This window comes from Pecten maximus, chromosome 7 (genome assembly GCF_902652985.1).
Source record: "Pecten maximus chromosome 7, xPecMax1.1, whole genome shotgun sequence".
Classification (NCBI taxonomy): Eukaryota; Metazoa; Mollusca; class Bivalvia; order Pectinida; family Pectinidae; genus Pecten; species Pecten maximus.
Window position 1 is genome coordinate 10,828,693 of NC_047021.1, and position 17,129 is coordinate 10,845,821.

The window sequence follows — 17,129 nt, forward strand, 5'->3', positions numbered from 1 at the left end:
TTTAATTTAAAATAATAATATAAATACATTATTTGATATGTTTTAGCTATTTGATATAGATAAAATACATTGAACTAATGTATTTGCATTTATAATATCTTGCCGGTAATATGTTAAAATATTTAACATGACATACACGTGGTCGGGCTCCATAGGGTCAAAGCTATTGTAAAAATAATGTATTATAATTGTTAATTGTAAAAGTGTAACTATGGAATAAAATAGAATATAATATAAACATATAGAATATACCTAAATGAATATTTAATGCGTTAAGTATTAAATAATGTAATTGTCGGCATCGTTTACACATGTCCGTATGTATTTTAGGTATTGTTCTTTTTATTTCAGGTCACTGTCGCCGTGTCTGTGTTTATGTTCAATAAACTGTGTTTCAAATGTAAAACATCGTTGGTGCATAATTGCAAGAAATATCCACATATTCATATCATATTACTCGTGTGACATACCATGCATGCCAAACTTAGGCCTAATGTAAAATTTAAAACAATAAAAAGATCTCACTAGGAAATCAGTCCTCATTTATTTGTACCAAAAATATATGAAAAATAATTTAAAAAAAAAACGTGCACGTGGTGACCCTACCCGTGATGACAGACGCTTGTGTCTGACTATCTTAGATTATTAGTTACACTCGTCCTCTACCTAACCACGTGGTTGCTGTATGTATAAAATCAATGCTTATTAGATAAAATGTATTATTGTTTCCTTCCTAAATATGATCACAATTAAATTTCCATACAGATTAAAAAAAAAAAACAAAAAACTTTCTCATATTATTTTTAGTCTTGTTTATATATATTTATATGATGTTGTTTATAGTGTATCTCCTCCCCATGACATGTTTATTTTGTAATACTCTTCCTTCCATGTATTTCATGTATCACACAGCGCTACACCATTTTGATATATGTACAATGTATATAGCAGTCAACAGTAAATTTTACCTGGATTTGGTCAAGGATAGCTTGACCGGTGTTGTCAATTACTCCCCTAGAACATCCGACTTACTCTCCATTCAAGTGTTTAGTGCTTTCTATGTAAAGCAATGAATTCGTAAATAATGAGGCATCGATACAGAAGGTATTCATTATTTTATACGCGCTCAAAATAATCTAACCCCTCAAATTCTCCCCCACTTATGTATGTTTTGTAGAATCTTAACAAAATGCCAGTCAGACTATATAATTGTGTTATGATGCATTGAGATCAACATTTAATCTGGATTATTCTTTAGTTGCAGAAACATCGCTTTACAGATATGTCTGGGTAAGTTACAATGATAACTGATATTGGAACTTTAATACATTTTTTTTCAATATCGTGATTAAGAATTTCTCCAAATACTTTTTACGTATATGTGTACAACTTAAGAGTTGTGTCTGATTCTGCATCAGAGTGCATAGACTATTGATTTAAAATCAGTATGTATACATGTATTATAACTATTATGAGTACGTAGATAGTCTTTGTAAGAAAAAAAAGCTGTGTGAATGAAACAATCCAAGATTATATATGTATTACACTAATATTCCGCTGAATGTATCTGTTCAATATGAATTCAATATTAACCGGTTAAGGACTTGCTCTTCTCCGTCCAAAGTCTTTCCTGTACATTTGATATCCAGATAAATGGTAATTTAAAACGCAGAAAACAATTATTACTGATTTGTTGTTTGTTTTTAAATTTAATGCGAACATGACGTCATTTCCGATTTCTTCAGGCTATTAAAAAAAATAAAATCCTAACCCTTTTTGAACAGATGTCAGAACCCCCTAGTGTTGGTGAAGTGAATCAGGAACGGACGGAGCGAATTCACAAAGTTTGTACTGCAAAGGAGAAAGAGCTCCGAGGGAATAAATCCAGGACTGACATCTCGAGGCACATGCACATCGATCCGAAACATAAGCTAACCTATTGCTTCCTTCTGAAGGCAGGATATACATTCTGGGGTTTACTTTTTAGAGTAAGTATCCAAGTTGTGAGACAAATGGTATGATTGATAGGTACAAAGACAACATAAATACGAGATTATAACGCTATCACTATCATAACTACGTTATATATATATACAAATGTAAGCGGTATTTTAGATTAGTACATAACAGTAAACGGTATTTTGGATAATTACATAGAGATAAGCGGTATGCATGATAATTATATAGCAGTAAGCGGTATTTTGGATAATTATATAGCGGTAAGCGGTAGGTTGGATAATTATATATCGGTAAGCGGTAGGTTGGATAATTATATATCGGTAAGCGGTAGGTTGGATAATTATATAGCAGTAAGCGGTATTTTGGATAATTATATAGCAGTAAGCGGTATTTTGGATAATTATATAGCAGTAAGTGGTTGTTGGATAATTATATAGCAGTAAGCGGTTGTTGGATAATTATATAGCAGTAAGCGTTATGTTTGCTAATTATTTAGCGGTAAGCGGTATTTGGATAATTATATAGCGGTAAGCGGTATTTGGATAATTATATAGCAGTAAGCGGCATTTTGGATAATTATATAACAGTAAGCGGTAGGTTGGATAATTATATATCGGTAAGCGGTATTTTAGATAATTATATAGCAGTAAGTGGTTGTTGGATAATTATATAGCAGTAAGCGGTATTTGGATAATTATATAGCAGTTAGTGGTTGTTGGATAATTATATAGCAGTAAGCGGTATGTTGGATAATTATATAGCAGTAAGTGGTTGTTGGATAATTATATAGCAATAAGCGGTATTTTGGATAATTATATAGCAATAAGCGGTATTTTGGATAATTATATAGCAGTAAGCGGTATTTTAGATAATTATATAGCAGTAAGCGGTATTTTGGATAATTATATAGCAGTAAGCGGTATGTTTGATAATTATATAGCGGTAAGTGGTTGTTGGATAATTATATAGCAGTAAGTGGTTGTTGGATAATTATATAGGAGTAAGCGGTATGTTGGATAATTATATAGCAGTAAGCGGTATGTTGGATAATTATATAGCAGTAAGTGGTTGTTGGATAATTATATAGCAATAAGCGGTATTTTGGATAATTATATAGCAGTAAGCGGTATTTTGGATAATCATATAGCAGTAAGCGGTATGTTGGATAATTATATAGCAGTAAGTGGTTGTTGGATACTTATATAGCAGTAAACGGTATGTTTGATAAGTGTATAGCAGTAAGTGGTTGTTTGATAATTATATAGCAGTAAGCGGTATTTTGGATAATTATATAGCAGTAAGCGGTATGTTTGATAAGTTTATAGCAGTAATCCGTATAAAAGAGGTGTGTTGGATAAGTTTTAGGGATTAGCGGTTTGTTTGATAAGTAAACACGTGCTCACGGTATGCTAGATAAATGCATGTATATAGAGGATATCGAATGGTTTCCCGTTTAATATAACATATATTTCACGAGTATGACAGAATATCGATATTTTCACGAGTACGAAGCACGAGTGAAAAATATCGAAATATTCTGTCATACGAGTGAAATATATGTTATATTTAACGGGAAACCATTTAATTTGCTTTTAATTGCATTAAATAAACTCAAAAACAAAATTAAAAACATCGAAAGATTAATCTGTGCACGAATAGCTAATGTCAAGTGAGTCTAAAAATTTCAGAAATACAGCAAAATAACCAATTTATCTATCTCCGCTTGGACTGGAAAAATAAGCAAGTTTCAACGAGGTGAATACAAAGGTCCGCTCTGATTGGTCAAAAACGAAAAAACTTATATTTTCACTGCAAAACTTATATTTTCAATGCAAAATCTTATGTTTTCACTGCAGAATCTTATATTTTCACTGCTCATCCCTGCAATAAAACTCATCTAACATATCGTGTACCCCTATATACTTATCTAAGATATTGCGTACCCCTATAGGCTTATCTAACATACATGTACAGTGTATCCATATATACTTATATAATATATCGTGTACCCGTATATACTTATATATTATACCTCATTCATTTAAGTGCCTATTTGAGTCTAGTAGTTGCTCCGGTCCATATATAGTATATGGCCCGGAGTCAAGGGCCGAAGTCCTTGACTCCGGGCCGACGCTATATGAAAATGACGTCATAATACCAAGTTGACGTCGTCATATTATGACGTCATCATTTCAGACACTGAGCGAAATGGCGTCTGGCAGTGATAGATTTGCGTCCTTGGACGAAACCGAACTTGTTTCGATAACCGATGCGAAGGACTCCATCAATACCAAACAAGCAACTAAATACGCAGTAAGGAACACCCTGTATTTTTGCATCGTTTTGTTTGTTTCAAATTAAATGTTTAATGATTAAGAACAACTTGTTGTTTATTTTTTCCATGTCATGTTGGTCATATTCGGTATAATATAACAAATATTGCATGTCACTTCGGGCAATATGGGAGTTTATGGACTGGTCAGTCACCCAAATATATGTATATGGACCTCAGCTTCGCTTCGGTCCATATACATATATTTGGGTGACTGACCAGTCCATAAACTCCCATATTGCCCTCAGTGCCATGCAATATTTGTTAAACACAATATCTTAGATAAGTATATAGGGGTACACGATATGTTAGATAAGTATATAGGGGTACACGGTTGTTAGATAAGTATATAGGGGTACACAATATCTTAGATAAGTATATAGGGGTACACGGTATTTTAGATCAGTATATAGGGGTACACGGTATGTTAGATAAGTATATAGGCGTACACGGTATGTTAGATAAGTATATAGGGATACACAATATGTTAGATAAGTATATAGGCGCACACGGTATATTAGATAAGTATATAGGGGTACACAATATCTTAGATAAGTATATAGGGGTACACGATATGTTAGATAAGTATATAGGGGTACACAATATGTTAGATAAGTATATAGGGGTACACGGTATGTTAGATAAGTATATATGGATACACAATATGTTAGATAAGTATATAGGGGTACACGGTATATTAGATAAGTATATATTGGGGTACACGATATGTTAGATAAGTATATAGGGGTACACAATATGTTAGATAAGTATATAGGGGTACACGGTATATTAGATAAGTATATAGGGGTACACAATATCTTAGATAAGTATATAGGGGTACACGATATGTTAGATAAGTATATATGGATACACTGTATGTTAGATAAGCCTATAGGGGTACCCGGTACGTTAGATAAGTATATAGGCGTACCCGGTACGTTAGATAAGTATATAGGCGTACACGGTATGTAAGATAAGTATATAGGGGTACACGATATGTTAGATAAGTATATATGGATACACTGTATGTTAGATAAGCCTATAGGGGTACACGGTATGTTAGATAAGTATATAGGCGTACACGGTATGTTAGATAAGTATATAGGGATACACAATATCTTAGATAAGTATATAGGGGTACACGATATGTTAGATAAGTATATAGGGGTACACAATATCTTAGATAAGTATAAGTATATAGGGGTACACGGTATATTAGATAAGTATATAGGAGTACACAATATCTTAGATAAGTATATAGGGATACACGGTATGTTAGATAAGTATATAGGGGTACACGATATGTTAGATAAGTATATAGGGGTACACGATATGTTAGATAAGTATATAGGGGTACACGATATGTTAGATAAGTATATAGGGGTACGCAATATCTTAGATAAGTATATAGGCGTACACGGTATGTTAGATAAGTATATAGGGGTACACAATATCTTAGATAAGTATATAGGCGTACACGGTATATTAGATAAGTATATAGGCGTACACGGTATATTAGATAAGTATATAGGCGTACACGGTATGTTAGATAAGTATATAGGGGTACGCAATATCTTAGATAAGTATATAGGCGTACACGGTATATTAGATAAGTATATAGGGGTACACAATATCTTAGATAAGTATATATTGGGGTACACGATATGTTAGATAAGTATATAGGGATACACAATATGTTAGATAAGTATATAGGCGTACACGGTATGTTAGATAAGTATATAGGGGTACACAATATCTTAGATAAGTATATAGGGATACACAATATGTTAGATAAGTATATAGGGGTACACAATATCTTAGATAAGTATATAGGGGTACACGATATGTTAGATAAGTATATAGGGATACACAATATGTTAGATAAGTATATAGGCGTACACGGTATGTTAGATAAGTATATAGGGGTACACAATATCTTAGATAAGTATATAGGGATACACAATATGTTAGATAAGTATATAGGGGTACACGATATGTTAGATAAGTATATAGGGGTACACAATATCTTAGATAAGTATATAGGGATACACAATATGTAAGATAAGTATATAGGGGTACACAATATCTTAGATAAGTATATAGGGGTACACGATATGTTAGATAAGTATATAGGGATACACAATATGTTAGATAAGTATATAGGCGTACACGGTATGTTAGATAAGTATATAGGCGTACACGGTATGTTAGATAAGTATATAGGGGTACACAATATCTTAGATAAGTATATAGGGGTACACAATATGTTAGATAAGTATATAGGGATACACAATATGTTAGGTAAGTATATAGGCGTACACGGTATGTTAGATAAGTATATAGGGGTACACAATATCTTAGATAAGGATATAGGGGTACACGATATGTTAGATAAGTATATAGGCGTACACGATATGTAAGATAAGTATAAAGGGGTACGCGATATATTAGATAAGTATATAGGGGTACACGATATGTTAGATAAGTACAGTGTATATAGGGATACACAATATGTTAGATAAGTATATAGGGGTACGCGATATGTTAGATAAGTATATAGGGGTACACGGTATGTTAGATAAGTATATAGGGATACACGCTATGTTAGATAAGTATATAGGGGTACACGGTATGTAAGATAAGTATAAGTATCTATAAATATTGATGAAATACGGGGTTATCAATGCGTCCTGTCATTAAGATAGCAAGGACACCGAATGCACCCATAGGGAATTAATATATACTTACTGTTGAGCCTGAATTTCTGTTTTTGAATAACAAGAATAACTGCATAACCTAGAATTTGAATGGGAAAATCAGTCGTCGTTGATGACATTCAGTTTTCGTGTCGCAACTGCGACTGTCGTCTGTATATAGAGGGAACGTTCCCTTCTGTGTTAATATCGATTGTGTTTCCAGAACATCCTATATACACGTACATAATGTAGATATTCGTATAACGTACATATTCTTTTACGTGGAATACACCTCCGTGTCATCCAAAATCACATGCCGTATCCGCGATTTGGTAAAAGTAACACCGATGATGGCACGGTTAATATTGATGAAGTTTTACTGCAATGTTATTCGCGAACTATTTCGGGGCCTTCGTATTACTCTTCTCGAGACACCTCAAAGTTTACAATCGACGTCATCCACAACAAGACGCACATCGAACGAAGGAGGAAACTAATCATTATTTTCCTTCATGAAACCATTCACCAGTAGGTTAGAAGAATGTACTAATACATTTGGAAAATTGTTTTTGGTACATGTAATTAAAAAGAAGCCTCATCGATAATGTATAATTAACAAATTTGTGAAAACCAGCTATGGTACAACTATAATATCAAAATAGATAATAAACATGTTTGAAAGAAGTAAAGGCATACACCAAAATTCATCTTGTTCATTTTAAAAAAAAACCAAAACAAGGGTCATTGAACATCTTACCATAACCAGTCTAAAGAATAATTAACTCTTTTATCTCAAATGTCATACAGTTTCGATAACTAAGCATAAAGGGTACAAAAATAACATTTACATGAAAAATAAAGTGGAAAAATGGCTTCTCTTATAAAACAATTTGATACCTCAATATGATATATATCATTGATATGCTTTTCATATCAAAGAATGACAAAGCTTGAAGACTGTGGTTTGCTATCAACCCTATCATCTATTCTTTAAGTTTTTATGTGCAGATGTAATGTCTTGTATGTATTATATTGTTTAGTTTATTAAAATGAAAATTTAATAAAACGTTATTAAAAGCAAAAACAATATTATCCAAATGAAAAACATTCATCAAGTATTTTCTAATGAATATCGGACGAAAGGAAATTCATTTAAACAGTTTGATATTATTATATTCATATAATATTATAGATGAATTTTTTTACATTGTTTTAAATTTTACTCCGGTGACTTCTGAAAATACCATTTTTTTTGTAAATGAATAATTGGATTAAAGTTCAAGGAGTTGCAGCAGAGCATACGCCTGTTTAGAAATATATAATTTATTTTTCTTTGTTTTCATGGTAAATACTCAAATGTGATTGGTCAAAAAAAAATTTCATTCTTCTATGAAAGAAATTCCGAGAATGGCGCGAAAAATGTGACGTCACAATACGACAATTGACGTTGCGTATTGATTTGAGAAAAAGAATCCCATTTAAAACCAGTAAAATTGTACATAAAACATGTTTTAAATTAGAAAATCGTTTTCAAAAATTAATTATAAGCATTGATGTCATTTGTTTTTAGTTTCATCGGGGTATGAAACATACAGTTTGCAAACAAAATTTGTTTCATACCCCGATAAAAATAATAATAAAAAAAGACAGCAATGCTTAAATAAATGTGATGTTCTTGAGAGATATCATGTATTGCTTTATAATCATGTAAATCATTCTGAAGTTATATTTACCAGCAGAAATTTCCTCTGGATTAATTAACTTTTAAAGTCTTATGGATATGCAATGAATAATAAACAGATATTTTGTACAATTTTTGATGACAGGTAGAATTCTGTAAAAAAAAAAAGAGAGGAAATAATGTTTAAAATAAATGCAGAAAATATGACTGATTAGTGAATAGAACAGATACTGATATAATCAAGTTATATGACCAACCAGATGTTGACACATACAAATGTATTTCAATTTATGTCTTAAGTTACCGAGATAAAAAAAAAATGAAAGTGCTAAAGTATATCACTTACTGCTTTACTGGCTGTTAGCGTCCAGCTATACATCAATACTACAGTATTTATAATATGCATGCATGATAACTCCATAGTAACTCGTTCTCTTTATTTTTCTGGTGATGTACTGTAGTGAATTATCCATGCGAAAAAATTGTTACTGGTGGCAATTAGGAAACAAGATAACAAATCATATGCTTTCATTGAGAACAGATAATGATAAAAAATGTTTATTATGTTTTTTCTTATTTCACTTATCGATGATTGATGGCTATACAAATCGCCCCGTGTCCGTGGTATGTCCGTTCGCAAACAATCTTCCTTTGTTGTACCTATTGTTCTCGGTTGATAAGTATTAATTGACCCATTTACATAAAATTGAGTCAAGATGTCAAGTTCACAAAAATACACACGGAGGTAAAAATATCAAAGTTATAGGTCCATTTTTGTTTCACTGATGAAAGTTGGTAGGGGTTAAACCAGGGCTAAACTGGTTAAATAAAGGTCACTGGAACAAAACGTGAATGTCCCATTTTGTATCCTTTTACTGATTTTGTTTACATATAGAACATATCAACATCTTTAAGACATTGCAAAGAGCAGGTTTCACTTAGCAGTTCCCTGAAAATATTTCAGATGACAGATAACCTGTCGTGATCCAAAAGTTGGTTTACTAAGAACAGTAAGCAGAATATCCGCATTTTTGCTTTTGTTGGGAAGTTGCAGATCACATGTGATGTTGGAACAGTTTTAAAAGTTACAGGCGGTAACCGAAAAAAAACTTTAAGGTTAGCACAGCTATAGACTTATAGACATTTACCCTGAGCGGACGTGTTGTGAAAGCGCCTTTTGAAAGCGGGGAAGCAAATTTTGACGGCAATGTAAAAGTGCGGTAATGCAATTTCACTTCAGTCAATTTGGAAAAAATAATAAATATACTTCTATTTTTTGTGTATTTTATTTTTTCAGATAGTCAGAGGAGATTTCAATACAACATCACCATTCGACCCAGCAATATTTTATCGACGTGGTACACCTATTGCATCACTTGGCTCCTTGTCACACATGCAACAGGCCCTATTCTTCAATAACTCATTTTCATTCATGTTAACCCGAGATCCTTACAGCCGGCTTTTCTCGGGATATACTGATAAACTATTCATGCCTAATCAACATTGGTATAGTGTAGCTCCAAAAATAACTCAAGTGGCACGACATCGTCATCAAAAATGCGCTTCTGATATCCAATTCAAAGAATTTATTAAATATATAATTTATTCTGAAGAACACCGACAGCCACGGGACCTTCATTACCATTTTGCCTTTGATTTCTGTGATCCTTGTCAGTACAAATACGACTTCATAGGCAAGTTAGAAACCATCAAACAAGACACTATGTATTTACTCGATAAAATGAACCAAACCAAAGTAATCGAAAACTTGGAAAAGGATTTAAGAGGACAGTATATCAATTTTACAATAAAAGAACGCATTGATCATCTGTTCAGTTCCCAAAAAAAAATTTTGACGTGTAAAGAAAACTTTTTTCAAGTCCAACGTAAATTCTGGAAAGGATTTCAAGTATATGGCATAATTAGCAAGAGATCGAAGTATCCTGTCTCCGAGGAGAAAAGCCACGATATTACACCAGAAATTTTCCACGATACCGTGGTCAAAGCTATCGGTGACGCAGCAGACGCGGAAGTGTCTCGGAGAAATAAAGAAGAAGCTCTGCTCGAGGCATATTCCACTGTGGAGACAGAGGACATGGAAAAATTAAGTCGACTACTCAAACCGGACTGTGAAGTGTTTGGCTATGATTGTAGACCTAGTAGATTATTTAAGGACAGAAAATACATCAAACCTTGGTATTTTGATATTACCACAGCTTGACATTTTGTCGTTTCATGAATGGGTCATGTCCATCATGTTACCCATTAGTACGAGAGTTATTGTATGGATGTTTGATTACCTAAGTTAAAGGATGGTACGAAACACATGAAATACATTCGCTCCTTTCAATTCAAAATGTTTTCAAAATGAACACTCGCTTGTTTTCAATTTTCTTTTGGTGATGTGTCGTCCCTTCCGTTGAAGCAGCAGCTTTAACAAATAAACTATATTTGAAGTCTGTTTTAATGCTTCATTTAAGTGACACGCTCCACAAATATAGCGTAATATGTTATTTAAGAAATAATTAACGATGATTCGTGTATTGTTTGTATTACATACTCAAAAACTGACAGTAACACTATGAAATCGACAGAAACCATTCTATTATCGTTTACAAAATATTTCTTAAAAAGCTTAATGTTATCACGATTGCGATAATATGTGAAAATAAAAGTAATGATTTTTTTTCACTGTAAATTTAAGAAATTGCTACATTAGACAATTTCCTTCACTGAGCATCATCATATTCCTACGCTTATAAATGCAATATCTCGCCACACTAAGAATGAAATTAACAAAATCGTTCTGACCGGACGCCGGTGCTCACACCTAATTAATTTTACTCCCGGGCAACGATTATTTCTATAGAAAATGAACGCCGAAGACGTCAACGGAAGAGCGGTTGAGATAGTTTTCTTTCTCTTTTATGTGATAACACTGTCCAAGGAAAATAACCCGACCACGGAACAATATGATAAATTGGCTATTACTTGCAAGGATAACGGACAGGAAAAACATATAGGCATGTATAATATGTCATCATTCAGTATAGTAACCATGCATTCATACTGTGTCAAACATTCAGTATAGTATATAGACATGTATAAAATGTCATTATTCAGTATAGTAACAATATATAAACATTTATACTGTGTCAAAATTTCAGTATAGTATATAGATATGTATAAAATGTCATCATTCATTACATATACAGCAACAATTAAAATGAATATTGTGTCACACTTCAGAATAGTATTAGTATACCGACACACATATATACAGTGTATATTATTTAATTTTATTTTTCATTATCATTATTCCTTCTTGAAATTAATGTGGCTCTAGTATTTGAAAAAAAAGTGTTACTATAATACAGTAATCCTTGCAACCTTCTACATGTTATTACCATCTATCGTTATTACCAAGTATCGTCAAACGTTTCATTGCACATAGAATATATTTTGCTTATTGGTAGCATTCGAAACTGTCATTCTCTCAACATTTAAACTTCCATTTAAGTTGTGTGTGTTGTTTTGCACCAGTATGTAATTAACATTGTCCTCCTCATGTGTTTACTCAATACTTGAGTTAAATGTCTTTGTATATATTAGTTTTCTTCCTGAGTTTCGTTTTATCATTTCTCTTTTTTTTTGTTATTTTTCTTTTGCTCATTACATTTTTATCACTTGTACCCAAGCATGTCTGCTAGAATTATATTCACTGCCACTATATAGCCGCCCCCTAACGTCGTTTGTGTACCTAGACGTTCATTGATATAGCTTTGTATAGGGCGGCAATAGGGCTTCACTACCTGAAATGTTATAGTGCTAAATCATCCTCAAATAAAATGTATAAATATCAGGATTATTTTTCCTTGCTCAACATCGGATTTTTACTGTCTTCTATATTGAAGGCTTATACTTTGACTTATGTCTTTATTACTCTACAATCGTTTTTACCAAGCACTGACATAACACTTATTCTACAACCTACACTTTTCCTTTGTAATGATATAGAAACAAATCCTGGGCCGGAAGGCAATAGGGAATTGTCGCTATTTCATCTAAATAGTAGAAGTGTTCGTAATAAAATATCTGATATAGAATGTTTAGCATATGATTATCAAGTAATATATATTACTGAAACTCATCTTTACTCAAACTATGGAAATTTAGATTTGAAAATAGAAGGGTTTTATGAACCTATACGACTTGATAGAAACAGCTACGGTGGTGGTGTGATGGTTTATGTATCTAATGATATTTATTACAATAGAAGACGAGATTTGGAATTTAAGAGTGGTGAAATAATTTGGCTAGAATTGATCACTGAAAAAATACTATATTATTGTGTACAATTTATCGCCCGTCGGGCATATCAAGCGCTCTTTATTAGGACGAATTTCAAAATTCTATTGATAGGGCATTTTCTTCCTGTACTAATATAGTGATACAAGGCGATATCAATGTTGATTTTCTTTCTGTATCTAACAGTAAACTCCACGCTATTGTCATGCTCTTTAACTTGACCAATGTAATTAAGGAACCAATACGTATTACTGCAAATACTAGTACTCTGATTGACCTTGTTCTTGCTAGTGACAATGTTAAAGTAATTGAATCCTGTTTTGCCGGTTGCCAATGAAATGAGTGATCACGCCGCCACTGTTGCTGTTTTAGAATTAGCCAAAATAAAAACCCTAAAACTTTAAAACGTCATGTTTGGATTTATAAAGATGCAGATTTTGTGTTATTTAATTCCTTGATTAGAGTCTTTCCTTGGGTTGCTGTTTTAAACAAGCTTCTAGTCTAGATGAAGCTTGTAGATTATTTACATGTACATCTAATTTCTTAGAATTTGCTAAAACTAGAATACCAATGAAAAAAGTTACTATAAGAAAAAATGATAAACCTTGGTTTACATCCGAACTAAGACTCGAAATAAGGAATAGAAATCGATTACACAATACATTTCGAAACAATAAAAATATTAACAGTTTGAAAACATTTAAAGATCAAAGGAATAAAGTGAACAACATGAAAAAGCAAGCAAAGTTATCCTTCTTCGCTAATGTTAATGGTTTGATAGATTTACTAGATGCCTCTGATTCAAAATCTTACTGGCGACTTATGCGCCGATAGATTGGGAAATCAGCAAACGCAGAAACTATTCCTACACTGTTTAACCCTGAAAATAATTCTTTAGTACACGATGATGAAAGTAAAGCAAATGTTTTAAATAACTATTTCTGTTCAATAGCAAATATCGGTGACGATCTAGATAACCCTAGTTTCCAATCCCGCTGTAATTCATCAATTCATACAATAACAATTACCAGAACCGATATTATTGATATTCTAAAAACTTTGAAATTGCAAAAGGGGTTGACTTTATAAGCCACAACATGTTGAAAAATACTGCAGAAACAGTTTGTGAACCGCTTCATATATTATTTAATCGTTCACTAAGAGAATGTAAATTTCCTTCTGCCTGGAAATTGGCTACTGTTCTACCATTATTTAAGAAAAATGAGAGATTTCTACCCTCTAATTACAGACCTATTTCATTACTAAGCACTAGGTAAACTGTTTGAAAGAATTATATACAAGTACCTCCATAACTATTTAATAGATAATAACTTATTATATAAACATTAGTCCGGTTTTGTTAAAGGACATTCGACTGTTTACCAGCTAATTGAAATATTTCATAATATCTGCTCAGCATTATAAAATAAAAAAAAATTAAAAAAAACAAACGTATGACTTTTTTTGATATATCTAAAGCTTTTGATAGAGTTTGGCACAGGGGTCTGGTGATAAAATTGCATGCGTACGGTATAAGAGGAAATATTCTTTCCTGGATCCATGATTATTTACAGGATAGGAAACAACAGGTAGTTTTAGGTAATTATAGTTCGTCTATTGGTCATTTAAAAGCAGGTGTTCCACAGGGTTCCGTCCTTGGTCCTTTGTTATTTTTAATATTTATAAACGCTATATCGGATAGATTACTTTCACTAGCAAGAATGTTTGCTGATGATACTTGTGATAGAAGAATGGACTGATAAATGGAAAGTAAATTTTAATCCCTCTAAAACTGATGTCGTTGTTTTCCATTGTTCTACAACCCCTTTAAATATAAATTTGACATTTGATAATTCACCGCTTCAGATATCTTCAAACCACAAACATCTAGGGGTAACGCTAATAACAAGTGCAAATGGACAGAACATGTAAACAATGTAGTCAAGTCAGCTTCAAAACACTTATCAGTCCTTCGTAAAATAAAATTTACTTTAAATAGAGATACATTGTCAAAATTGTACACTGTTTTTATAAGACCTCTCTTGGAATATGCATGGAACATATTTTGTTAGAATGTCCATTATTTGTGGCTTCTAGAAATATACTGATGCACACAATTACTAACGTGGTGAATGTACTTGATATATCAACAGATATGTTGCTATTCGGTTCTGACATGCTTTCTGAAAACGAAAACCGTACTTTATTTTTATTTGTCCAAGACTTATTGGCCATACCAAACGGTTTGATTAATCAATTCAGCTAACATACAATTAACCTAACATCTTGGTGGCTTTCTGATACTAAGTTGACATGATGCACCGCGTCCGCACCAGTAAGGAGTTTAAAGCTCGGAATTACAGGAGACGGGATCTGTGATGTGGTACAGGAAGAAAGAACAGACATTCCTGGTGCGGTGCTATTTGTGTAGTGAGTTTCTGGATGTGTCTAGCGGTCTGTGGGGGCACTCTGTCAATTGGTTATGAGGATGCAAACTAATGATTGGGTTGTTTTTAATATGTTATTTACTGATAAAGTTATTACTTATTACAGCACAAGTACAAAACTATTTTCCTTCTGTTAAATGTAATGTATTTCAAAAGTCTATCGAAGCTAACAATCTGTTGGTATATTTATTTATATTATCTGGAATTGCATACTTGTATACATATGAATATGTTAATCAGTAATATAGTCATTTAATCTGATAATTGAAGTTTATTTGTAATATAATATGCAGCACGTTTCGTGTATATGTGCAGTATACACTTTTGTTGCTCTCAATAACAATGAGTTGAAAATTCTATTAGAGCAAGAAATTTAGCTAAATGTACTTAATATATATATATATGAAATATATGTATCTCCATAGCTTTATATTGTTTATTAACTTATATTCAATCCAGACATGCGGGTACAGTGACTTCATAATATGACATATGTATATGGTAAATTTTATCTTGTATCTATTTTTGACATGTTCATATCATCATCAAAAGTCTTTATTATTTTCGGTCATGTATATTCATTTCATCATTTAAGTTATACGGGAAAAGACGGCTTAAAATTTTTATACTTGTGTCAAATCCTATTTGTGTTTTGACAATAAAATATGTTAAAATCAATTAAGGAAAAACACTTCCCATTTTTTGCTTATTCGTCCACAGTGTAGGCGGGTATGACCGAATTATGCCCCAATCCACCAATTATGCAACATATACAGCAAAATCCGCGATCGAAATGACTGTAATTCTCACAGTTTATCTGAATTACATATTTTGACATTATCAAGTCTTATTGGATTGATTTATAATAGTTCAATAGGAAAATTAGACATTTCCGTATTTTGCACCTGTGGTCTTAATAAATGATCATTTAGTGTTATATTTAGCATATCAAGTGCGTTTGACGTTAAGTGAAGTATCAGTAGCTCTAGTTAACATGTGATCTAACTAATCCTAGCTCGATATTTCATCTGGTCTATATATACAGCCAAGATTATTTAATAAAAAAAACTTTAACAAGAGAAATTCAACATCATGCTCTTTCCAGTCCCTTCTTCTTTTCATTACAACATACATTTTCGACAGACTATAACCTAACCTCGAACTTTTCGATTGGGAGCGACATTAAGTGGTTTCATTTGAATGTCAATGTCACATATCGGGAGATTTATGAAAGATTCAGTTATCAATCAATCAATCAATCAATCAATCAATCAATCAATCAATCAATCAATCAATCAATCAATTTTGTTTATTTAAGTGTCATATATCACAATTACATTGTAAAAGTATATAGTAACAAAGTATAAAATATATTTTAATAGCGGGGATAAATAATCTTCACCATGATAAGCTATAAAATGTTGATATTCTGATAAAGAAATGTTACAATAATATATTATTATTATTATTATTACAAGCTAACCGGTAAGAAGTATTTATATATTAAAGTATTTAAAAGGTAAAAATTGTAGTAATCCAGATGATTCTGCCGTTGATACATTTATTATGAGGTGTTTACTAAAGGATAAAGATAATAACGTGGCCCTGTGGTCAGGGTCTGCTGAAGGAATCAAATCAGACCTGCAGACCAGTCAATTTTAAACAAAGATGCACTGTACATGAGAAGTACAAATATTCTGAATTGA

The 17,129-nt window shown here is 32.2% G+C and overlaps 1 protein-coding gene across 1 annotated transcript in view; it reads left to right on the forward strand.

Moving 5' to 3' along the window:
- The window catches only part of LOC117331580, a 51,859-nt gene extending 35,758 nt beyond the window's left edge, over positions 1 to 16,101 (forward strand). Inside the window, exons 2-4 of the mRNA XM_033890386.1 lie at positions 1,259 to 1,290; positions 1,785 to 1,988; positions 9,966 to 16,101. Of these exons, the coding sequence (XP_033746277.1) occupies positions 1,259 to 1,290; positions 1,785 to 1,988; positions 9,966 to 10,889 (1,160 nt within the window). The 3' untranslated portion in view covers positions 10,890 to 16,101. The remainder of the gene's footprint in view (positions 1 to 1,258; positions 1,291 to 1,784; positions 1,989 to 9,965) is intronic.
- Positions 16,102 to 17,129: the final 1,028 nt, after the last annotated feature.